This window comes from Dacryopinax primogenitus (genome assembly GCF_000292625.1).
Source record: "Dacryopinax primogenitus strain DJM-731 SS1 chromosome Unknown DACRYscaffold_11, whole genome shotgun sequence".
Classification (NCBI taxonomy): domain Eukaryota; kingdom Fungi; phylum Basidiomycota; class Dacrymycetes; order Dacrymycetales; family Dacrymycetaceae; genus Dacryopinax; species Dacryopinax primogenitus.
The window spans coordinates 689,666-713,773 of NW_024467208.1; the positions used below are offsets into that span (position 1 = coordinate 689,666).

At 53.8% G+C, this 24,108-nt stretch overlaps 9 protein-coding genes across 9 annotated transcripts; 3 read left to right on the forward strand and 6 right to left on the reverse strand.

Annotated features, from left to right (window-relative positions):
* Positions 1-37: 37 nt before the first annotated feature.
* On the reverse strand, positions 38-871 carry DACRYDRAFT_67869 (uncharacterized protein). Its single transcript, XM_040775862.1, has 3 exons — positions 667-871; positions 164-616; positions 38-105 (listed from the first exon to the last, which is right to left on the reverse strand). Exons 1-3 carry the CDS (start codon positions 791-793, stop codon positions 56-58), a joined length of 630 nt encoding a protein of 209 aa, XP_040627984.1. The 5' UTR covers positions 794-871; the 3' UTR covers positions 38-55.
* Positions 872-1,624: 753 nt separating this feature from the next.
* DACRYDRAFT_108418 (uncharacterized protein) lies at positions 1,625-3,654 on the forward strand (the record flags this gene model as incomplete). The annotated part of the gene is made up of 2 exons (XM_040768647.1): positions 1,625-2,141; positions 2,189-3,654. The coding sequence occupies 2 exons, from the start codon at positions 1,625-1,627 to the stop codon at positions 3,652-3,654; spliced, it is 1,983 nt and encodes a 660-aa protein (XP_040627985.1).
* Positions 3,655-4,135: 481 nt separating this feature from the next.
* On the forward strand, positions 4,136-4,723 carry DACRYDRAFT_108419 (uncharacterized protein; the record flags this gene model as incomplete). Its single annotated transcript, XM_040768648.1, has 4 exons — positions 4,136-4,241; positions 4,296-4,407; positions 4,463-4,567; positions 4,618-4,723. 4 exons carry the CDS (start codon positions 4,136-4,138, stop codon positions 4,721-4,723), a joined length of 429 nt encoding a protein of 142 aa, XP_040627986.1.
* An 842-nt stretch (positions 4,724-5,565) lies between these two features.
* DACRYDRAFT_22877 (uncharacterized protein) lies at positions 5,566-6,118 on the reverse strand (the record flags this gene model as incomplete). The annotated part of the gene is made up of 1 exon (XM_040772993.1): positions 5,566-6,118. A coding segment is annotated over exon 1 (217 nt), but the record flags the coding sequence as incomplete, so codon positions are not given.
* A 463-nt stretch (positions 6,119-6,581) lies between these two features.
* On the reverse strand, positions 6,582-11,219 carry DACRYDRAFT_108421 (uncharacterized protein; the record flags this gene model as incomplete). Its single annotated transcript, XM_040768649.1, has 5 exons — positions 6,582-7,474; positions 7,524-7,847; positions 7,896-8,063; positions 8,114-10,892; positions 10,953-11,219. The coding sequence occupies 5 exons, from the start codon at positions 11,217-11,219 to the stop codon at positions 6,582-6,584; spliced, it is 4,431 nt and encodes a 1,476-aa protein (XP_040627988.1).
* Positions 11,220-11,536: 317 nt separating this feature from the next.
* Positions 11,537-13,385, reverse strand: DACRYDRAFT_100598 (uncharacterized protein). Its single transcript, XM_040767470.1, has 5 exons — positions 13,227-13,385; positions 13,011-13,177; positions 12,589-12,955; positions 12,463-12,539; positions 11,537-12,410 (listed from the first exon to the last, which is right to left on the reverse strand). Exons 1-5 carry the CDS (start codon positions 13,324-13,326, stop codon positions 11,922-11,924), a joined length of 1,200 nt encoding a protein of 399 aa, XP_040627989.1. The 5' UTR covers positions 13,327-13,385; the 3' UTR covers positions 11,537-11,921.
* A 1,260-nt stretch (positions 13,386-14,645) lies between these two features.
* DACRYDRAFT_22880 (copper radical oxidase) lies at positions 14,646-17,577 on the reverse strand. The gene is made up of 4 exons (XM_040772994.1): positions 17,132-17,577; positions 16,736-17,028; positions 16,577-16,688; positions 14,646-16,528 (listed from the first exon to the last, which is right to left on the reverse strand). Exons 1-4 carry the CDS (start codon positions 17,336-17,338, stop codon positions 15,146-15,148), a joined length of 1,995 nt encoding a protein of 664 aa, XP_040627990.1. The 5' UTR covers positions 17,339-17,577; the 3' UTR covers positions 14,646-15,145.
* Positions 17,578-18,875: 1,298 nt separating this feature from the next.
* DACRYDRAFT_22881 (uncharacterized protein) lies at positions 18,876-21,229 on the reverse strand. The gene is made up of 2 exons (XM_040772995.1): positions 20,607-21,229; positions 18,876-20,549 (listed from the first exon to the last, which is right to left on the reverse strand). Exons 1-2 carry the CDS (start codon positions 21,156-21,158, stop codon positions 19,467-19,469), a joined length of 1,635 nt encoding a protein of 544 aa, XP_040627991.1. The 5' UTR covers positions 21,159-21,229; the 3' UTR covers positions 18,876-19,466.
* A 1,503-nt stretch (positions 21,230-22,732) lies between these two features.
* Positions 22,733-23,882, forward strand: DACRYDRAFT_22882 (uncharacterized protein; the record flags this gene model as incomplete). The annotated part of the gene is made up of 4 exons (XM_040772996.1): positions 22,733-23,504; positions 23,551-23,582; positions 23,642-23,696; positions 23,742-23,882. A coding segment is annotated over exon 1 (167 nt), but the record flags the coding sequence as incomplete, so codon positions are not given.
* Positions 23,883-24,108: the final 226 nt, after the last annotated feature.

Here is a 24,108-nt window from a genome sequence, read left to right on the forward strand (position 1 = left end):
ATGAGTAAATTACAATGGAAGAGCCCCAACCCGCCCCGGATACAGTATTGAGCCTTCACGCATCTCCTCTAATCATAGCCAAGAAGCCTTCCTTTGACAAATCAACTGAATTCAAGGTGAGCATAAAATCAAACTTGTTAAACTTGTTAAAGGTCTTGCTCACCTTCCTTGGCCCTCCCAACAATATTATCGGCGCCCTGCTTCTTCTTCTTGCCCTGATTGACAAATCCATCCACACTTGGTGCAGGCAACCTAGGCTGGCCGCTACCTTTTTGTGCCTCTTTCGCCTCTTGTTGAGCAGCTGAGAGATTTTGGCTCGCCTGGATAGCATTGAACAGCTTGACAACACCCCGCTGGGCGACCTTTCTGAGCGCACGCTCGCCTTCGTTCCCCCAGCCGCCGATGACGTCCGTGACATGCCCAATTGCTTCCTTTTCTTTTCTCTGCCCTTTGAGAATCTCTCTTGCACGTTTCTCTAGTTTTTCTTCCTTCATGGCATGTTTCACTGAAGGCTTTAGAGTGAGAAGGTCCGCACTTCCTGTCGGAGCAGGTGCCTCAAGCAACGATGACAGGGCGACACCAAATGTTGACGGAGATGTTGCTCGCAACTTCCGCTCTGCATATTCATTAGGAAACATAATTAAAATTGATTGAACGACAACATACTCTTCGTTTTCTTACTCTTCGCTGCTTTTGCCCTATCAATCTCCTCCTCCGTTCCCTCACCCTCACTGTCCGAGCCTGACGCTTCGGGCTGTGACCCGCTCTCGTCTCCCTCTTCCCCTTCGCTCATCTGAATATTCTCTTTCTCCTCTACTTCCGTCACTTCCTCTCCTTTCGCCTTGCGTTTCGCAGGAACAGCTCTGGAGGGTGCCATACTTGATGAAGAATGGGGTGAAGGTAGTGAGCGGTAGGCGCTGAAAAGGTGCAAACCCTAGGACGGAAGCACATTTTCGGCTGTCTACTTTCAGTACGTTTGTGTGACTCTTGCGACCGTCACTCACTTCAACTCATCAACATACATACATACAAACACTTTTCTATCATATCTGCTACTGTGAGGCGTCTTCTTTTAAGGCGGCGATATGCGCCGTCTGGCGGCGTCCACACTCCTGCACTGCAATGATACCACCACGGTGATGCCGCTGCTCACATTCCTCTACCCTTCTGGCGCACTGAGGTTGCTTTCTACGGGCAGGGGTGTCTGGGTGCGCATGATTATATGTTTACCGTTAACTTCAACTTATGTTGATGTCAGAATGAATCTTCGTTTCGTAAGAAGGGGAAATCTAACTATCAACCCTCGACTTCTTCCTTAAGTTCCACAGCATCTACCCCTGCTGAATTCAGGTCCAACCAACAGACCGTTCTTCCACCCCAAAGAAATGTGGCCCGACCATGGGAAAGAATGAAGCTGGATAGATTCGGGGTGATGGTCGAAGAGAGGCATGATATGCTGAACGATGACTTCGCGTGGACCCGAAGGAAACGAAAGAAAAATACGATGGGAGAATCGAGCGATATGTTTCTACCCTCACCTCCGAAACATTCGTATTCCTCTTCGACTCATCTCGGCATCCGGACCGACCTTCTCAGTCCGCGTCTAGAAACCCTACAAAGCATCATGGACAGTGCGCACCAACAAAAGCGCATACGATTTTCACAGCCAAGGCCAAAACCAGCTCCAATAGTGCCGCTCAAGGCTGAAGTCACCGTGGCATCTGTAATGATCGCTGCCAAATCCCTGTCTTCTCTAGACATAGACCCCCTTTTGTCTTTGTCTCCGGTTCAAACTTCTATGTGGAAACGCCTCAGGAAAACAGTCAACACCGTTATTCGCGAACGAAAGGCTGCCGGCATACCTTTGGGACCTATTCCGACTGATGCAGAGATTGACTACAAAGCTCTGCGTCTCATCATCCGTCAAAGCATGTCGCGGAGGAGCCTAGGTGTCGTGGCTTTGGAAAAGTATCTGCGGGAGCGACTACGGATCCTACGACAGGAACGAGTAAAGCAGATGCTGGAAGAAGCACAAACGAAAGTGAAAGAGCAGGCAGGGATCATGGGGCCAGCTGTGCCGGTTTCCCCCCTTGACGCAGCATCTATGGAACCACCTGCCTCTGGACCGTCCATGCCGTCAAGTGCGTATTTTATCAATCATCCGCCGGCTCACACTCAATGTTCATAGCCCCCACACGATCCCGCGTTGGGATAGGCACGTCCTACAAGTGGAAACGATTCTTCCGTTTGTTTGGTAGAGGACGTCAGCTGCATACGCTGTCGCGAGCCTTGGAAGATGATCGAGTTGCTCGTTTTTCCCCCCGAACGAACAAGTTTCGTAAAAGTGTTCATTCTGTCACTTCTCGCCGAAGAACTGCTTTCACGATTGCTTTCGGCAGTCCACAACATAAAGCTGTCCAATTTCCCCCTTCATCTCTGTTCAATCGACCCAGCACCTGTCAAGCAGCCTTCAGACAATTGCTGGAATTTTCCAAACCCTACCGACGCCCAAGTGTGAAGGCCGTCGTCGAATTTCACAGGTCGTTAGGCGCAGTTCGATCGACAACTTCGTTTAACTACGTCATCTCTGTCTGTATCCGCGAACGATTCTTCTCCGAAGCCCAGAAGAGCTTTTTTGAAATGCGAAGTTGCCATATCCCATGGGATAGTGCCACTTGGGTGGAGTTTGTTCGGCTCAATGTCGCGACGAAGAAATGGGACACGATAGAGACGATATTAGCCAGTCAGGTGGCTGATTTCGACACGATGCTCACGCTTCTCCCTGGTCAAGTGATCCATCGTCCACGAAATCCAGTAGCAACGACCAAAGATACTGAAGAGAAACTCCGGTTGCTTAGTAACGCAAATGTTTTGGTCACCCATGAGCAGGCTCTCTGTCTTCCTTACCCCGCGAGGTACAAAATTATACGATCGCTGCTGGTCACTAATCCAGATGCGGCCCTCGAAATGACTAAATCCTCCATACGGAAATTGCCTACTGCGCCAAGCCAGGTGCAACTGGGGCAGGCTCTGGGACTGATCCACTTGCATCTTCGAGCGCCCAGCAAGCCGTCTGGAGTCGTCCAATATTGGGACGCCTGGAAACGCCTGGAATCCTTGCTTGAGCTGAACCAGAACATCCGCCCGACTCCATTTACCATTTACCTGCTCCTCAAATACATTCGTGGCGTGCGGAATCGCAACCGGATGGCGCGAAAAGCGGTCAGCGCCTACAAGAAACGCTGGGGTGAAAGCGTCGAGGATTATTGGACACTTCTGGTTCAAGCACGCTACGCGATGCATGACAAAGACGACAATGGCGCTTTCGATCTGTTGCAGAAAGCACTGAAGCTGCTTCAGGAACACGAACGCAGAGGAGTGGCGGGCAACCCAGCTACAAGTCGTTTTGTAATGAAGCGCTATAATCACGGATGGAGTCGATTCTACGATCTGATGAGGAGATGGAAGTTCAGGCGTGAGAGGATGAAGATGCGAGCAGACAATGGGGATAAGGGGAAGAAAAACGCAGTGGAGTCGCAGGCCCTGGAAGAGGTACCAAGCGTTGTTTCTGTCAAAATGAGCCTCGCTTTGCCGACACTGGAACAGACCTCGATATGCCCGACGTATCCCGTTCTTGTGCGCGCTCGGTGTTGAGGAGCCGTCGACGATGGTATCTGTATAATCATAATGATTCTGGATGGCATTGGGGGCACTGAATCAGCTGCTTTGTGGTGCTGAGAGGGAAATCAAGCTCCTTAAATGCTAGATGTTACTAGGCGGCATGTAACAGAGTAAGCCGGCAGCAGTACGACGGTACGAACAGCCACGCGTCGGAAGAGCAAGCGTTATGAAACATCGTCTACCGGTACCTCCAAGGGGGAGATACCGTTGTTATTGTATGTACCGAAAGTACCTCCATCGTCATTCTGTGAACAGTGAGACACGAGACAGAAACGACGACACAGGAGTACGAACCATGTGTAGGAAAGGATGCCGTCAAGTAGTGACTCATTCTGTCCTCTGTTTTGTGTACCACCCACGTGACGTTCAGGTCATTCGTCTGTGTATACTCAGATGCAGTGTGTAGCTGTTCTCTCAGACTACCACCACTAGCCATTACACACACTGCACAATGATGCATCCTCTCCCGCCTGTCAGCCAGGATATCGCTTCCTGGGAGCAGTGGCAAGTGAAGACCGAGACCGTGCCTACCCCTGTCTTCATATGGACTCGCTCCGCTCGTGGCATTTTGGAGTACGAGTCGCAACGCACCAAATGAACGGCCCTCACGAAAGGTATCTACGACTGGAATGCACGTCGTACAGGCGAATGGGATTTTGTCCATGGGGGTATAGATGTACTGCTCGAGCAGCTCCATCTTCTGTTGAGGCAAGATGATCTGCTCAGGTAAGCCCAATTCATTGTCAGGTTCAGACGTGTTCCTGACCGGTTTTGTTGACAGCCAAGCACGCGCCTATTGGGGCATTTGCAATATTGCTGAGCTGTTGTTGAACTTCCATCTACACTCCGGCCACCTCACCGAAGTGACGAATATCATCGCTTCACAGTGAGCTTGAATTGGGACGCCTGTGATGTACATATCTGACTGCTGCCCAGCATCCATCCAGATGACTTCCTCCTCCCAGGGATACCCCACACGCCTGGGAACAGACCTGTAAGCCCCATCTTGGAAGATCATGATGATCTTCAATGGGAAATATGAGGCCTTGGTATTCTCGCTGTATCTGTGCTGGGTTCAAGTAACATTGCTGTATCCGCTCGTAATGGCCAGTATTTCCTCTGTATTGGCCTAACCCACATGTGTCTAAACCTTGCTAAGCTCCTCAGTAAATGTGATACAACAGAAGTTTTGATGTCGAGTCTCTCCGTGCATGCAGGACAGCTCGCACGACTGCGAGAACGCCAATTCATCCACCATTGACCGTAAAATACAGGTCGGGTCCTCAGGCCACCTCAAAACTGCGTTATTCCTCTGCGCCATAATAGCAAAGCTCTAAGTCCCGCGGAACCACTTGAAGTCCTTATCCAGATACCACGTCCTCAGAATATCCTTGAACCCCAGCTCCTTCACGGGTTGCATTCCCTGTTCCCTCGCTTCGATCAGCAAACGGAGATGTGCCATCTCGATACGGATCTCGAATTGTGCCAGCAACCTGAGCTTTGGCAATACACGGAAGCCGGCGGCTCCCTCGTTTGGTTGGGCGAGGCAGCGGAAGAGCTCACGAAAGCTATGATTCACCATTGGCTTTGTTCTCCGAAACAATCCAAGCTCCTCGATCGTCGGCAGAGAGGAAACAAGAGCGATTATGTCCGCTACTTCAATGTTCGAGGTTTCCACGCAGAGGTCGATCAGTGTTGTCCCCTGAAATGAGCGGCATATTGGCTGCTCCAACAGCCGGTACCCTTCGGGGTCTCCAGGCATCAGGAGCAATCGTTTTAGCTTTGGCAGCTCGTTGAAGTACAGTACTTCCTCCGCGTTCGCCAGCGGTAGGTTCATTAGCTCCAGTTCTTCCAGCTCGGGGAACTTGGCCCTCCGCCCGTTGTCGGGTGATATCTTCAGTGGGTGCCAAGACCACATAATCGTACGCATCCGGAGACGACGAAGGGCTGGTGCATACAAGGAAAAAGAGATGACATCGGCGAACACGTTGAGCCTGGCTGGGCCGAGGGTGGCGTATATCAGCGCGGGTAGCTTGTGGACACCAGGGGAGGGGAGAGGTCGAGGTATCGTGCCTTGGATATGGTGTAAATCAATCGCACGAGATCCGTACATGTTGAATTCGCGCCGTGAGGTCATACCTAGGTACTCCAACCGGCCTTCGAGGCCTCGACGAAAATTAACATCGCACACGAAATTAACAAACGAGGCTATAGTGCAGACGACGTGCAACGGCACAGAACCAGTCCGCCTCAGCCTAAAATCGCACGCTGGTCCGAAGGTGTGAAGTGTTCGCCAGATGCGATGAGTTCGGCTTGCCACGCGATACCATTTTTGACAAACGCAAGATACTGAACACTGGAAGGCGTACAGGACGGGAAGACATGCTGGGTGCTGCTCGTAGTGCTCGGCGACATGCTCGAAGACTGCCGACAGCAACTCGTCTGGAAGACGCGAGATTGGACTGGGACCTGTTTGATCATCAGAAATGTGTCTTTGTGCTGCTTGAACCATCTCAAGTCGTGCGAAATATGGCGCACCGGGAATAAGATCAGAGGTCTCTCGTGCAGCGTCTGATGCGCCCTCTCGGTCAAACTTAACAACCACCGGTATGACTCCTGGAGCGGTTGGTTCAATGCTTCTTCTAGTAACTGAACGCATGATTTATAGAGAGCAAAAGAGCGAGCTCGCGAAAGATGAAGAAATACAGGGTGGAGGGGAGAGTGACGCTCGCCGCGCCGTCAAATAATATCTGTCGTGCTTTGCCCACTAATCCATCACATAACTTAGTATGAGTACTGCGATCCCAAACAGAATTGATACACGGAGGTGAGTACATCAATGAAAGGAATGATTTATAATATAATTGAGGCAATATCAGTTCCTGTGCGAACATTAATCATTACGTCCGTGTCTGTCGTGGTGGATCATCAAGAATAGTCAGAAGTCCATGGTATTGCTGCAAATCGTATGCTTCTGCGCGGGCAACACCTGCTTCTCCATCATCGGGAAGCCAAATAATCGGTACGGGTGCCAATAATTCCGGGGAATAAAGCAAACCAGCAGTCTCTTCCGCTGGGTCTTCGAAGATTTTCTCGCCTGGCTCGTTGTCGGGAACCTCTGTCGCGTTTGGGTGCGTGTGGGCAGCCCTAACTGTGGATACAAGATCGTCGATATGCTCTGTTGCCAGGGGTATTTCCTGTGAACGACGGCTGGACGGCATGACTGGCAGAGTAACTGCCATCATGTCGAGAATAGAGGCAATGGAACCACGTCTGGGCCGAGCCACCTCAGGAAGAACGGAGCTCTGCGGTGCACAAACCGGAACGAGGTGTACTTCTTCACTTGCCTCTCGGCGATCAGATATGGCAGTATGAAACGAAGCAAGCGCCCGGAGAGATTCCTGGTCGAGATCGTCCGTGCGGTCAATCTTCCACTCATTACACACCGTGTGGAACTCGACGAGAAGAACCAATCCAAGACCTACTCCGATCAAAACTGCGCCAATTGCCCATTCTTGGCGGCTAAATAGGAGAAGACCAAGCAGGACGGGTTGCAGTCCCAACAGATTCATGAATCGGCGGAGCATCCACATCTGTAATAAGCCACCGGTTTGTCCACCTCGTTGGTATACGTAGCCAATGAGGAAGCGATGTGCGACGCAGGAAAGCAGGAGTAGAAGTACGATAGCGGGACCGATTAGAGGAAAGAGAAGCGTAAACGTAGCGGCGATTATTATGCCAACAACGCAAAAGCTTGTGGCGTGGGCGTAATTGTAAAAGTGGGGGTACATTGCTGACTTATTGTCAGCCTCCACCTCCAAAGTAACAAGAATAATACGCACCACGAAACCGCTGTCGAGGTGTGACTGCCTTCCTTTCTCCTCTCCTCACTTTCCAGAGTCTCGGGATGTTTATGAGCAGCAACGCAGGGGCAATACACGCGAGATTAAGGATGATAGTGAGTGCCAGCACTGCAATGTAGATAGATCCATCAGCCACGGATCCGGCCTGATTCCAGGCCAGTTTGAATGCTTCGAGTCCGAGCAAGAGTGCCGATACTGTAACGAGCCAAATTCCGGCAATGATGGTGAGGATAAAGAAGGTAGCCCGGAATGTAATGAATTGGGTGCCGAAAGAGGACGGGGAGCCGCTGAAGCGAGATAAGACTGTTCTAGCGTCAGCTCCAAGGAAAGCAAACATGCATGGTGACTGACACGTTACCACTGCCACGGCTATGAAGACGAACAGCGTAGCGGCCAGTGCGGGTGCGAGTGTGATGGCAAGTGCTGGACCTAACGAATCTGCCGTTAGGTCGTTCAGGAAAGGCAAGTTGTGTGCGAAGTCAGGCGCATCGCTTAATGCGAGACCCGACACAGGAACAACTTGCACAGAGATAAGAAATGAGACACTCGCAATGAAGGAAAGAACTGACTGGTGACGCCGAGCAGAAACGCAACCGTGATGACAGCTGTCCAGTAAGCAACTCGTCGACCTATTCCTGTACCCTTGGCCTGCAGCTCGTCCCATCGCACATCCTCCTTGCTCCTCCCTTCAATCATCTGTACACCATGCAACCATCTGATTCCCCTTCCCAACAGGATCCACCCTTTGACACTCTGGCCCTTTGCGATGTCCTTGAATGCCTCCCCCTGCGCCTCCTCGATCTGTGTATTGAGTCGCTTCAGCTCCGAACGGGCACTCTTGATATCGGCGTAGATGCCGGCCAGATTTGCATGAGGGAGGATCCACAGGTGAGGCTGATGGGCATATTCGGGGAGGGGAGCATCTTCGACGCCCTCGGCCCCTAAAGAGAGGTGTTGCGTGTAGTCCTCTGGCTTAGCTATGATGGGTACCAGGAGCGCCTTCTCCTCCATCCTACTCGTGCCTGCTTGACGTGGGTGGAACGTGCTACCCCTAGCACCTTGAGCGCTCGTCACCGCCTGGTCGGTCCTGCTGCTGTTCCTCTGATGGCCAAGTTGTGGAAAACGGCGTCTTATACGCGAGAATAGGCCCGTAGCAGGTGTATCTGGTGTACCACCGCGAAGCACAATGGGATGGCGCTGTGTGCTGCTCTCTGCGTTCTGCGGCTTCCTTTCCCCTTCACCCTCTTCTTCCTCCGCCACGGCCTGCATACCATTTCCTCGGTCCTCCCATGGTTCCTGTCCGTTTTGCCCGCTGGGGTAATTCGGCCCCTTGCTAGTGTCCACTTCCACAGCCTCGAGACTCGGAGTGACAGCCCTGAGCTGTCCTTTGTCTCCTATACGTATCTTTTCTCCAATGGCGAAAGGCCCAGGCCCATGATGGGCTAACAGCTCACGGAACCTGCTTCCTGTAACTTGGCGGTTCAAGTTCCACTCCTCGTCAGGGGAGCTCGAGGTGGGCGAATGTGGAGCCGATGTGATCTTGTAGAAGGCAGAGGGCGCGAGGAAGTCCGAAGGCGGAGAGGGAGAGATGAGCTGGGCTCTTGGCTCTTGCACGACTTCTGAGCTTGGGCGTGTGGAAACATGACTGCGCACGGATTGGCGCTTGCTCAGCCTTCTCCTCGGGGGAGCCCCGACCAACGCGCCCCTCTCAGCATCCTGAGGTGTCGTTGAGCGACGTATTGGAGCAGGCGCCTCCTCGAGCCGAAAAGAATATATGTATCGCGTCTCTGCCTCTTCCAGTTGCCTGAGCACATGATCTCTTTGCTTGATAAGCCCACGCAGGTGCGCAGTGTCGACAACGGTGAACACGCCGGAGACGTCGACCTTTTTCTGTGGCCTGTCTCCTTGCGCTATGCCCCTTTCAGCGGCGGTTGACTCTGCGACTCTCGCTCCAACCTCTGCAGTCGTTGGAACACCAGAATGCAGACCCCGCTTCCTTTCCTCCTCCCGTACTCCTGCCCTCTCCAGTGTCGCCTTGACCCTCCCCTCACCCAACCCTCTCAACCCAGGCGCTCTGCCCACTGCAAGCCAGCCCATCTCCAACCCTCCACACCTGACTTGCACGAATGCTTGTCTGAGACGAGTGAGCTTGCGATGTTCCCTGATCAAATGCCATAATGCGGGGAACACGGCGAGGACGAGGACTATAACGGCAAGGATAATGAGACGCGTGCGGACGTTGGAGGTCGTACTTCCAGGGATGTCGCGCGGTCGTAGAGTGTGCAGAGTACGAGACGAGAGAGACGAAGAGGGAGGATACTTCTCAGCACTCCCTGCCTCGTCCGCATCCAGCAACTCCAACAATCTCACCACGCTCAAATCCGTCAGCGTGCTCAGTCTCCCACCGTAGAAGCTCATCACCCCCGTCTCACCTAAGCAGGGCGTATTAACCGTATAGAGGGGGATGCATCCTGCTATCCCGAGGACGCTCCATCCGAGAACGATGCGCAAAGCAACGAAGAGGACGCGTTGGGCGAGCTGTTCGTCCGAGGGGAATGTGTCCGCCGTGGGGGTGTTGACAGCGCTACGCACGTCCGGGACGAGGGGTACGGGAGGGTTGAGAAAGGAGAAGAGAGAGTCTCGCAACGGTGGAGGTCGGGATGCTGTGGGAGGGAACCAGGAGCGTACGGCGTATATTTGGGGGAAATGGGGACGGATCAAAGCGAATGCACCCCAGAGAAGTAGGCCGAGCAGTGCGCAGAGGGCAAGCGAAGCAAGCACTCCGACAGTCGCATTGTCAACGCCTTGGCCCGCGCAGACAGGCACAGTGCCTGGGCCAGAGCTGTACGACCCGACGGCGCTGGGCGAAGAGCTGGCGGCGAGCAGGGAAAAGGAGGAGGTAGCGATAAGGGAAGTGCCACTAGTGAACGTATAAGGGACGTAGGTACCATTCCTTGGGGGTGTCGTAGAGGAATCAGAGGAGGGGAGCGGTGATTCGGTGAAGAAGGTGGTGGTGAGGGTACCGCTGATGAGCGTCGATACGGGCACTTCGGTGCTCTTGCCTAAACGTCCATCTGAAGTCCCAATATAAGCGCTAGTGGTAATGGTCGCAGTCGTCGATTGAAATGTTTCTTTCACCGCGTAGATTGAATATGTCCCATTTTCAGCAGGGTTAATTGTAGACAACAGTGTGCTTGTCACGATACCCCCATCAGAGAGTGTGACAACGTCAGGTGCGAGTCTTGCGGTTGCGATTGGATCTGAGCCAGAGAAAATCGTCGTGGTCGTCGGTTGAGCGCTCAAATATTCAACACCTGTGCTCTCCGAGTTCAGACCTGATACAGCTGCCTGAGATGACAGAGACGTATCAGCGGCTCTTTAAACACTGACAGAGCTAAGTTGGCTCACCACGCTTGCGATGCTGCTTAGACTCTGCACGGATAACGAGCTTGCATCAGTTGGCAGCAAGACAACTGTCCCGCTTGTTGTCCACCAATTCTGTACTCCAACGCCGCCTGCGGTTTGGTGGATCCGTGGTATTACGTGCACCTGTGACTGTCGGAACGAGGAGTATACTGCAGGATGGAGACTGTGTCTCGGGCTCGTTTCTTCGCATGTCTCGGTATCGTCATCATAGGATATGATATTATCAGGGTATCGCATGTCTGAGTCCATGTCCGGTTGGCGCAAACGCGCCTTCAAAATCGGTGTTCTTTCTTTATCTGAAGGTATGACTCAATAGCAGGACGGGTTGAATAAAGACGGAGTAGCAGCAAGACGAAGGGGGAGTATTGGGAGGGTACAGCGCCCTTGCAAGGCATCCTGCACTTCTCCACCTGCGTGCCTGCAATTTTGGAGCACATCTCATGTGGAAGCAGCAACGTGACAAAGGGGAAGAAAGGGTTGTGAGGATACGATGACCGCATCAGGGGATCAAGGGACGGAATAATGTATTGTAAGGAATCATGAGAATCAATTGTATTGGCGGAGCTAATTTTCGACTTCTTAGGAACACCCCACTGAAAGCGGATTTTCTCCGCTTCTCCGCACTCCCCGTGATTTGACAGGGCATATTATCGAAAGTGTTCATCATCTTCAAGTAAGCGGGGGCGGGCGAACAAAAATGACCCAATCTGCGAATTCTCAGAAGGGCAACGTTACTGTCTTGACGACAACCAAGGCGACCATCAGAATGCTAGTTTTTATACGGTTGTGGAAACCAGAGCCTTTGTACAACATCATCAAGCAGTCTGCACCTCCAAATTTTACACATAAACCAATGTAAGATGTCAAAACGAAATATCATTCATCGGATGCGTCCTGCGCACAAGCACTTCGTGTCTGGGTTACTGGGAAGCAGTGTTGTGGTTAACCAGTTCACCACCAATTGTGCTTGGAGAACGCGGCCATGCCGATCATGTTCACGCTGAGCGTAACGGGAGAGCCCGACAGGTCAAGCTGCTGCGTGACCTTAGCTTGTCCTGGGGCATCCAGACGGAGGACGCTGACGGCCGTAGCGTTCGCCTGGAGCACCATAAGGAACTCCTTGCCGTCGATGGTGGCGATCGCGTTATCGAGCGTGGCGGTCGTCCCTCCAAGAGGGTACTGAGCAACCAGGGTTGGCTTAAGTGACTTGTCCAGGGAAATCTCGCTGACGATGCCAGTGGCGGCATCGTCGATGAAGAAGTTGCCGGTAGTCTGGGAGAAGGCCGACCAGCAGGTCGCCACGGTGTTGTTGATCTTGGTAACTGCGGCGTTGACACCAGAGAAGGAGGACATGCCGGTGAAATCGAACGTTTCGACACCGCCCGTGGCTTCGGTCAGGAAAACGGCCTGGCCCCCGGGGATGTTGGTCATAGAGAATGGCTGTGCAAGAGATGTTCCCAACAACACTGAACGAACGGTGAAAGTAGCTTACCACCGGGCCACCCATGTTGGTCGTAACAGTCTGCGACAGAACACCATGTGAATTGACTTCCATCGCGAACATTGTTCCTAGAATCCTTTCAGCTAGTATTCTATGGCCCGGTCGATGTTCACGAACCATTGACAACGCCTGGGTTACCCTTCAGGGAAACGAACAAGTGCCTCCCGTCGTTGCTGAACAAGATATCCGCAAAGCTGCCAGGAGGTCCAGTCGGGGGAGTTGTCTGTGTGACGTTAAGATTACGCATAGAGCTCATTATTGGCAAGAGCCCGTGAACAGGATCGACGATGTGGCATCCAACTCCGTTTTGCGCGCCGCCGTTGAGGGTGCAAGTGAGCGGGAGCTTAGGATGAGCCGCGATGGCCATGGGGAACTCGCCCATAGAGGGAGCCGGTTTTCCGACCATGGTGATGTTGCTAGGGTCGTTGGGGTTGATGGCGAACATCGCGACAGTGTTGGAGCCAGGGTTGACGGCGAAGAGGTGCTGCGAGCAAGACAGTGTCACTGTGAGGAGACATGCAGTATATGAGATGGCTCACCCTGCCGGCCACCAGGATGGCGTTCTGCGAGAAAGTGGAATCCGGCCCCGTGGAGTTGGCGTGGAGGCCTTTGCCACCTGCTGAGACGGCACTAGAGAAGGACGCCTGGCCAGAGGCGTCCACGGCGAGAACAACGACTTCATTTCCAGATGGCTCGTTGTTAATGACTATTAGAGTCATCAGAGTCTGGTCACGAGAAACATCAGAGAAACTCACAGTAAGCAGCGGCAGCCGGGCCGTTGTTGCTCTTGGGGACTACTGCTGCAGAAGCGGCTAGCGCTAGCACGGAGAGAGTAAGGACTGCTTTGAAGGCCATGTTGAGAATCGTAAATGGTTGTTGTGGGTTTTGTTAGGTTTTCTTATTTTTTTGGTGTTTAGATTGGGTTTTTGAGGGGTGATTGGAGAGCCAGCTGCTTGAGTGCGATTTGCTCTCGAGGAAGCCTGCTTTTATAACCGGCGGTTCGGGAGAAAAGGTCGGGTTTTTCCTTCGGAGGCACGTGGCTTCTCCTTCTGTTGAAGAGCAACAGGCTGTGTCTCCCCACCGAAGAACATCAATAATGAGCATGTCCATAGCAATGAATACCCAAAAAGTAAATGATCGGAAGAGCGCTAACGGCACGGACCGCGGGGACACACGAGCAGTAGACAACACTGGGAATCAGGTGCAGGACGGACTGCTCAGCTGATTGAGCAACACCCGCAGGCGCGCATCAGACCTCGACTGTCAGCACGGCGCCATCCAGCTAGGTAAGCTTAGGCTGCTTGATAATCTTCAACAGTGTGCAACACGTGATCAGCAACGGTGCGGTGCACAATTTTTGTCAGCTGGTTCGCAACCGCCAGGTGAAAGGCAACGGGGAGCATGATTGGTGGGCAAGACAAGCGCTGGCTTACCAAGTGGGTATACCGAGAGCCTCTCACCTCCATTTGGCGGCACGAGCGTGAGAACCAGTAGCGATGAACAGACCTGCCAAGGACAGACAATGTGCCGACCCTGACCAAGCATATCAATTGGTTGCGCACCGCCTTTGAGGACGTTGCATTCTCTCGTGGTTTCAATCTCGACTAAGGCGCTGCAAGCCCGTGATTTCCAGCGTCCTTTGCAGGCAGTAGACAACGTATGCCGAGAAATGCACGTTGAAGAAGATATGGAGCATATCGAAGTGCACAGCACAACCCAGCGTTGCACTAGGTAGGTCCGGCCCGTGCCTGGCACATATGGAGGCCGAGCGTCGTCGTGGCTCTTAGCTGTCAAGTCGACCATGTCCTGGTCGATGAGTAGTGGAGGTCGAGTGTACAGTAGAGCTCTCTAAATCGAGCGACATCGCACAGCTTGGCCGGAGCAGACGCATCAACCGCGCCGGAGATGAATGGCCCAGCCTCATCCGTTGGGCTATATCTACGTTCTCATCCGGGACAACAACAGGCCACTTTCTTACATATCAGGCACAGCATGTAACAAATATCCCCATAACATTCCCAGGCGACTTACCCTGGATTTACAAGGTGACATGGCAACTCTTCACAAACAAACAACTTTGTAATCACTCGGCTCTCAAGAGATCACACCACTAGTACTAGTATTACCGGACCGCCAGCTGGGTCAGCTGGGTCAGACATAACACCACCCGGTATGGAAATGCACTTGTCATTATATGCCATCAAGAAGCATGATATCTCCCTCCAGGCCAACGCCGCCCAAGCCCTCCCTCCATCCATAACTCCACTTCGCGCCTCGCAGCCCGGCGGGAAGCTCAGCTGAAAGAGGACGGGAAAAAGGATGAGGATGAGGGAAATCAAAAAGTCCTTGTATACTCAAACTGGAAAGGAACGGAAGCCAACGAGACCAGGCCAGGTGTGGAGTGAAAAGCTCTTGTGAACGCGCGACCTTGGCAGGGTTGGCGTAGAGAACAAAGAGAAACTATCTGACAGGAAAGTGTTCTAGAAGATAGAGATTCGAGTCCGTAGGTTAAGGAAAGCGGAGGGAAAGAGCGGACGCTCGGCTCGCGAGCACCAGACAAATAGAACCGGAAGACCGGAGAAGAAAATTTGGTTAGAGCTGTCGCAGCTCGCAGTTTGAGTTGACGTTGTTTGGGTTTGGGTGGGATTGTCCAATTGGTTATGAGTGTTGTGGATCATATTGACGCTCCGAGGAGTACGAGTGCGCCAAGAAGAGCAGCCCAAGCCACAGATCCAGCAGTAAGCTGTACAGCAGCGCTCTTGCTCCCAGTATTGCCCGTTCCAGTCCCGTTGGTGCCGGTCGACCCGTTGGTACTGTTAGCAGCTGCGCTCGCAGGCAAGCTCGATGCGGGGAGGACGCCGGCGGTGCTCAGCGGTTGCTGCTCGATCTGCCCACTGCCGACCATGATCCATTCTCCTACTGAAGGTACACCGCCACAGACGACGAAGAGCATCGCCGGTCCTGGCTGGAATATTGCCGGGTTAGGGGGCATCTGTGCAACGTGTAGCACCCCGCTGCCATCTGTGTTCCCGGTATAGGACGTGGCGAGCTCGACCATCCGCATGCCCATGTTCATCGCGTGCGTGGAGAAGCCTGTGCGCATGACGGCTACTGTGCAGTTGGAGATGGAGGTAGAAGCAAGATCCTGCGCTGAGAGCTGTACGTCGAACGGCGGCCCACCGTACGAGAGGGTCGAGGGCAGGCCAACTGGTTCCGGACGGCGGGAAGAGTAGTATAGCGGGTAGAAGCGCTCCGTACGGTACTCGGTTGGGTACTTGACGCTGATGTCGTAGTCCGGGTTGGGGTTGGAACCGGAGACGAAGACAGAGCCGTCAGGGAGCAGAGTGGCGGACGAGTGGTACATACGCGGGACGGTGGATGCCTGCAGGCCATTCCTGCTGAAACGCTGGGTAGCAGGTGCGTTGGGGTCGTAGATCAGAGGGCTCATGACAGGCGAGTCGGCGTACGAGCGGCCAATTGCCCACGAGTCGTTTCCGTACCCAGCTGTACCGAGATTGGCACCGTTCAGGAGGAGAAGCTTGCCATCGGGCAGGATGATGAACTGGCCCATACTACGGCCCTCAGGAATAGAGTCGTCGTACTCCCAATTCTCGCTCACATCGGGGGAGATCTTGACGCAAGAGTTGTCAGCCGGGTAAGCGGCGATGTTCCAGGAAGCTCCACCGGGCTGGTCAGGCCACTGATCAGGCTCGAGGTTGGTCCCACCGCAGAAGATGACCGTCGCGGTCCAGTTGTTCGCAGGTGTCAAGGGAAGCATGGCTGTCGCACCCGAGGCGGGGTACACGCGCACAGCGTTGGGGATGTTGGGCAGCGGGTACTCAACCGCGTTCTTGTAGTCGAAGACCTCGGCCATCCAGTTAGACTGGATAAGGAGGTTCCCAGACGGAAGGAGCCAAGTAAGCGGGAACAAGTTGCACGGCATCGAGTTGAGCAAGATGTTGAGGCCGATAGGGGCACCTTGGGACGGGAAGAACTCGTACGTCGGGTTGTTCTGCGACGGATCGTTGACATATCCACCCCACTCGTCACCACCGATCTGGGATCACGTGAGTAGGAATCCTCAGTAGTAATTGCGCATACATACAACAATAAGAGACCCATCCTCCAGGTTCTCGATCGTAGGATACCACCGACGCGTAGTCATCTCAGGCAGGTCAATCCAATCGCACGACTGGTCATCACAGGGATCCAATATACTGTCTCTCAATAAGTGTCGGCCCAGATGTGCACAGACGGTACTCACCGCACACCCTTTCCACCATCCGCATCGTTGTACGGTGGTCCACCGGTCTGGGAGAACCCAGTAGGGGTAAGCCCACCATAGGATACGGCCTGATTGCCTCCAAAGTTGACCCACGAGCCGTTCGCAAGGACGTTACCCGCAGCGCAGAACGTGTTCGAGTAGAGGAACATCCCGCGTACTTCGTTTGTCGACACGTCGATCTCCGTGCCCCATGCTGGGTAACCGTTCACCTGGAGCGGGTTTCCCTCTGCCTTATCGAGGATGTAGACTCTGTCTGGTGTGCCGAGGAACATCTGAAAGTACGCACAGCGAAGCAGTTATATCAGTAAACAATGATGAAATCAGACCCTGTCCGCGGGGGGAGCGAGCAGGGCCCAAAGAGGCAGGAACGCGTACCTGCTGTGCAGACGCGCCTGAGTTTCCGACAATCTCGAACGTCCCTGGTACACCAGACTTTGTCGGCTGACCGGGGGCACCGGCCTGCCGTTTTGTCGGTGGAGGGTTGACATTGGGTGATCGTTTGTGTGGTGTGAGGTTTGCAGAGGCGGGGAGGACGGATGAACTGGCGAGAGCGAGGAATAGGAGCAGCTTGCGGCAGGTCATGGTCGTTGTTGATGAAGTGAAGAGGAGGATAGACACGAAGGGAGGGGCGTCGTGAAGGTGTTGTCAGGGCGCTTTAGAGGTAGGCGCTATTGGACCTAAAGAGCGTTGGCAGCGAGAGGGCGTATTTAGGACGCGGTGTATATGATAGCGAGATGGGCGGTGGGGGAATGCGGCGGTGGGGGATGTGGATGATGATGAAGAGGGAGAGGAGGATGATGGAGGGAGGAGGAAGAGGAGGACAAGGTGAAGGGATGAGAAAGGGAAGAGGGTGAGGTCGGGGGAAGCGTAAGTGGCCTACTGACGCGAGGCACAGCCATCACTCAGCGCAATGGAAAAGTCCAAAGGGGCGGAATAACAGACCCTTCACACACGCTTCACCGCATTTCTTCCAATCATACAAATAACAATAACCTTCTCCCATACAATTAAATACTTCAATCAAGTATCTATCACGACTACAGTCCATTTCTTCTATCTCTACAACTTAATCATTCGTACACCACTTTCCCTAAGCACCAACCCCCCTCATCAGGGCCACAACACCGCCCACCGACCACCACATCTCCATCACCTCCTCGTCTCTCGCACAGCACAGAGCTTGGCATCTGACCGGACGTGTGACTCCTTTTCTCAGTTTTTATGTACCCCTGTTCATCTCCGTCCCCGTCGCACTAGCACTTCCTATGACCGCATCACTTCCCTGTTCATTCGGTACATCACGCCCAACCTGCGAGTAAACTGCCAAGTATCTTAGACTAGTACTAGCCCTATGATGGATGACCCTTAAGCAGCTCCTCCAACAAACGTACTGCAAACCCTCTCACGTCAGACCCCAATGGAAGGCTTTCCTTTCCCGGCCATCCCACAGAAGCACACCCTAGCTTCTTCCCTGCCTTCCAAATATTAATTGCCCTCCTTCCGGCATGCAAAACGCTTATATACGCCGTTACCGGAAATGCGTACTATACTCTGCATGCCGAACTCTCACATCGATGAATGACATGTTACATGCATATGCTCACCAACTCAACAGCGTAGCTATTTCTGTACATGTCCTCGGCTCCGGCATCCCAAGCCAGCCCAGCTCCTGCCGTTCTCAGGGCATCCTACACCCATGACAAGCCGACAAGCTGAGCACCAATTAAACTGCACACAACTGCAACGGCAGACCTAGCAAACCCGGCAAGATGTAGAGCGCTCGGCAGGGTCTGCCGTGCTAAGTAGCCACCCTAGCTGCTTGACGACGGCGAACGCAACGCTCCTGCCGCTCCCTGCCGCTCCCTGCTTGCTCCCTGCCGCTCCCTGCTTGCTCCCTGCCGCTCCCTGCTTCCTGCCGCTCCCTGCCGCCGACAACAACGACAGCGACAGGGGGTTCTCTTTTCTTCTTTGTCCCTTTGGTGCCGCTGCCGCTCGCTGTCCGTTTCTCTCCGATACTCGACTCGACGTGAGGCGACGTGCAAACAGTTTTCCAGATCGTCAACATGCTCCCTCCCAGACGGACGACGCTCTCGGACAAGCTTAAGGTAGATGCATGTGGAACACTTGTGATTACGATTGCGATTTGCATCTGTAGTTGCAACAACCCCCGTCCTATCTAACGGTACGCTACGTAAAGAGCAGGACAGGCCAAGACAGGACAGGGCAAGATAAAGGCAGAAACATGAATGAAGTTGGTCGAAGGGAGTACACGAATAGATTAGAACAATGTTACACGATAATAACGGTGTACGTTGGATACTGTTTTTTAGGTTTCGTTCGGTCGGTCGGTAGGTCGGTCCGTTTGTGTGTCGTAACAACAAGTGAAGGTCAAGAAACCGCTTCTGGCGGTGGATGGGATTGGATGTTGCAGTGGTTGATTTGTAGGTGATGGTGGTGGTGGGTGATAATGGAAGGATGGAGTAAAACCTCGCAGAATGTATGTACACCATGGGAGAACAGAAGCGCAGAAGCGGGCAAGTATGCGAGAGGATCGATGGTGATAGTAACAATAGTTTGCGGGTGATGGTACGATGGTTGTGAGAGTTGTCATGATGCAGAATGATGCGGATGTGTGATGTCTCATGATTTTGTCGTGAAGTCGCCGCCGTGGTTCAAGATACCCTCCCCAGGGTCATAGGAGTGGTTGCGCTCAATGCGCAATGATCGTCCTGTCCGACGCACTTGCGATCAACGACCTGTCGTCTTCAAAGCACGTCCAGGCGCCAGAAGCCATCCTCTCGGCCATCGCGCGCTCTTTGCGCTCACGGAGCTGCTTGCCGCCACGCTTGCCACGGCGCTTTTTCCCAGCGCTGGCGAGCGAAGACGTGGAGCTGCACGGAGAAAAGCGAGAGGAAGGATCCGTCGCCGCTGTGGTTGCGGTGGTCGCAGAGGGACAGTCGACAGAGGAGATCGGCGAAACGCAGCGCGATTCCGGGATAGACAGCGGATAGAGCAGTTCGGAAACTGGCCGAGTCTCGATGGTCTCGACAGTCTCGTTGGTTGGGAGGCTGAGATGGAACGCAGGGAAGTCGTTGTTCTTCTCAGGTTCGAATCCAAGACCAACAAAAGACTGAGTAGCCTGGAAGTGATTCTTCAAAGAACCCAAGCGAGCCGTGTTGTTGACATCCTGGCCGGCCAGGCGAGGAGGGCGACTGGCCTGCCTAGCCCGGACCCAACCGGGGCTATCCTCGATCTCGTCTTCCTGCCACGCACTGACGGTCTTGTCGTCTGCCTCGCAGTCAGTCTCAGTGTACTCAACGTCATCTTCCAAGGCCCAATAATAATCGACGCAATCGGGCATGTTCTCTGGAAGACCGAGGTACAGCCCACTGCCGCGCACATAGACGTTTCCTCCTTCGTACCGCTGGATGGGCACCGCAGTCGAACGCATGTGACGGATCATGCTTCCTCTCCCTGCTTTGATCGCGGATTTCTTCTGCTCGAGCATCGGGGAAGGATAGAGCTCAGCTTTGCCCCGCTGTACGAATGGCGAGGCAAAAGGAGATGCCAGAGGAGAGATACCGAAGGCGCTGGGCGTGGCGAGAGTGGAATCAGTCATGCTAGTCGCACAGCGAGACAGCAGAGGTGCGACGGGAGAGGCACGTCCATTCGTGGGATCAAACGTCGGCTTGGCAAGAACGGTTGACCAGTGGGGACGAGGTGGCCAGCTGGTGTTGAGCGACAATGGCTCGGCAGACTCTGCGAGCGAGAGGTCCTCGTCGACAGGCGTATTCTGCAAGAAAGAGTGAGTATATGCGTCATATATGCGCATACATGAGGCATGACTCACGAGTTTGTCGAGCAGGCTGTCGGGCATCATCTCCCACACATCGATATGCGGCTCTTTGAGCCCCTTTGCCATCTCCCACTGCTCGAATGACCAGTTCTCCTCCTCGAGACCAGCGCTGAAGAAGCGCTTAGTCTGCGAGACTCGATCCTGGGCATCCAACAGATCAAGCTGGACGAACGCCGCAGGCGGGATGCGCAGCACACCGTCGTCGGTGCCAGGATCGCACCGTGCGCGGAAGCGAAGATTGATGGGCGCAGCGCCGAGATAGTGCCAGAGGACCTCGCGCATGGTGTCAGGACGAATCTGGGTGGCCTTGCAGACGGTGCTGGAAAGGATAGCAGGGATGATATCGTTCCGGTCATCGGTGGAGAGCTTGAGCTGGAAGTCGTACGGAGCACTGCGTGCGGCGTTGATCTGCATCGAGAGAAGATGGAAGAGGGATGCACGCATGATCTTAAGCATCGCGAGCTCTATCCTGTGCACGGGAGCACCGTTGACGGGGTAGGCGGGGATAAGCTGGTCGATGATGGTGTTGGCTGCGAGGAGGGGCATGTGGGGGATGCAGTGTGCGCGGGGGAGACGAGGCATTGCGGATGAGGCTTCGATGCAGAGACGGAGGAGCTGGTCGTGGGAACGGTCCGCCATGATATAGACGGAATGGGAGGAGGACATGACTGTGCGATGACTGGAAGGGGTGAGGGAGTTGGTGTGTGTTGTGTGTGAATGGCAGTCCGATCCGGCGAACGGCGGCGAGGGGAGTGTATGCGCGTTGTGGTGTGGGTGGATGTTGGTGGGAGAGATGCAAGGAGGAGAAGGAGATGAGAGAGAGAAGAAAAGAGTTGGGGGGAGGGGGAGAGATATGCGAGTGTGATATGACCAAAAGGGGGGGAGTGAGGGAAGATATAGGAGCGAGACAAAACAGGAGGAATGAGTGCCAGCCGCCGAAGGGGATGAGAGAAGCAGTCAAAGGAGAAACAGATGGCAAAAGGGAGAAGGAAAAGGTAAGTGCTGTCTCAGCGTGAAGGGAACACGCAGACAAAAGACAACAACCAAGGCCACTTCAAGCACAAGACAATAAAACGTCCCCTAACACAGTCCAACCTCCAAATTCTGATCAAAACTCGAATACAGTGTCCTGCTCTGCAGTTCTGTTCCAGTAGTTTTGTGTACCATCCAACAGTGCCATGATATCCACTGCTTTATACAATAATCTCCTGGCACAGAAGAAGGGTCATCATCATCAGCTCCCGCCCCTTCCCCAGCCTCGCTCAAACAACGCGTATAACGTACACGTACCTTCCTCATTCCTCACTCATGTCCTCCTCACTTCCTCGTCGTGTCCACATCTCGGGCCATCTCCCTGCTCACCGGCAAGCAAAGGCCCCCTTACGATCAAGAATATACGGCGGGATAGCGACAATCCCGGTCTGGCCTTGTTCAGTGATGCCGGCGTCGCAAGGCCACATACACGCGCCCCCGCACGCCAGCATCACCCCCACACGTGTACATGCCTCCGTTCTGCTTCCGGTGCCACCAGATCTCACCGCCTCGATAGGGTCCTGGCACAAAAGGGGCCGCAATGACGATGCTTCTCTGCTTCTGTCCCATGTGGTAGAACAATAAGCTGCCCTGCTTCATCCTTAATTCTAGGCTTTTATCTCTCTCACGCCCTTTCCTCCGCCGGTCTAACACCCCTCCCCTTCCTGAGTTTCGCACAGATACTCAACTTTGCCCCACCACGCATGATGAATACCCACATGAGCGTCCACATTGATCATTACGCGAACGTTCATCTTCAATGCATAAATCCTCATGTTCACCCTCAAGCACCACAATCTCTTTCTCACGCAACCTCATCCAGCCGGTCGAACCATACTCACCAGCCCATCTCCTGCGCTAACTTCTTCCCAAACGAGTAAACAGCGTAATGCATACTCGCGCCTTTGCATGATCTTCTCCCTGCATCTCCCAACTTCCGCTGGGGGAACATGAAAAAGAAACCCATTCAACAGCTGTATGCTGCCCAACCAACCCGAAAGGAGCACAATGAGTATAGCTGATTCTGGGAAAATTGTTACACCCTCGCCCGGAGACCCTGTCCTTTGACGGCGGCCCCGCCGGTCAAGACACTCAACAAGCACCGTTTCCTCTTTTCCGACTCCGGAAACTCTGCTTTTCGCACCGGGATAACCCCAGTACGTCAGTGGAAACTAGAACTCGATTGAGTGATTTCTTTCTTTATCAGATTCCAGAGACACGCCACGTGTAGTCAAGGGATGCCGGCAGGCGCCAAACTTGAACGCACTGCGACAGGTCCCGGACTCCCGGGGAAGGCACACCTCTCTTGCAGCTGTCTCCTAGCTAGTGACTGGACGCACTGCTTTCGCTGCACAGAACGGGTAGTGTGTTCCGAAAACTAGTGGTGTGCTGTCTCCCGGTTGCCGGCAACTACTGTGCAGCACCTCGCGGGTTTCAGACCGAGCGGCCAAAATATCTTTCTATTATATAAAGATAAAAATTGAGACGCCAGGGTCGATATGAACCTCAACTTGTACTGTCTCACCCCGTGCCAAGGAATCTCAATATTCTTCCTCTCTGTGCTGAAACATGCCTGAAACGAACGGGTTCTCCCACCAGCACGAAGACAGCTTATCCCAACCGGAAGGTACTCAGAATCCCACACCTTCGGTCGTCGTCAGCCCTCCTCCAGGGACGCCTCCCCGCTCGGTACGATTCAACGTGCCCCCCACGCCCCCCACGCCGTTGAGTTCTGAACTGTACGAGTCTGGCTCTGGCTCGGATGCGACTTTGGATGCGGGTCAGCGTTCGGACGATGAGAGAACTGAGTCTCCCGCTACGCCCGAGCCTGTGGAAGGGGGAGGAGACCCGCGCTTAAAGGTCTGTTGACGCCCTGGTTGTGTCTCTCCATAATGACCGATGTTAGGACTTGAAACCTTGTGTGAACTGTAAAGAGGCGTAAGCATTTGCTTGGCGCTGGGAATGCAGATGCAGATGCTCATGCCCGTGCCTGATAGTCATCTAAAGTGCGACGGAGTGCCCTGCAGCGCATGTAATGTGCGAAAGATCGAGGTACGCCTGCAGGATCCCCCCCGAGGGAAAGCTCAACAACCACAGTGTACCCCTACGCGGGAAACGTTCGAGCGCTCCCTGGAGGCCGTGACAACATACATGGAGCACCAGATCGGGGAGCTGAAGCGCCGGCGAAGCTCACTCACTCCGACGGGATTCCTCCGACTTATTTCCGAGGAATTTGCGAGCAACGAACGATTTCGATTCAATTTTCGGGTTTTGAAAGGCAGGACACAGTTGGTGTCGTACACCAGGAGATGTCATCCTTGTCAAGCTGGGTATGTGTAGCAAAACTCAAGAAACGCTTCCTACTCACTTGATCTGCTTCAGCAAGCTAGAATGTGTGAAAACAGGAGATGAGAGACGATGCGCCGCTTGTGCAGCAGAAAATCATATCGTGAGTTCTACGTCC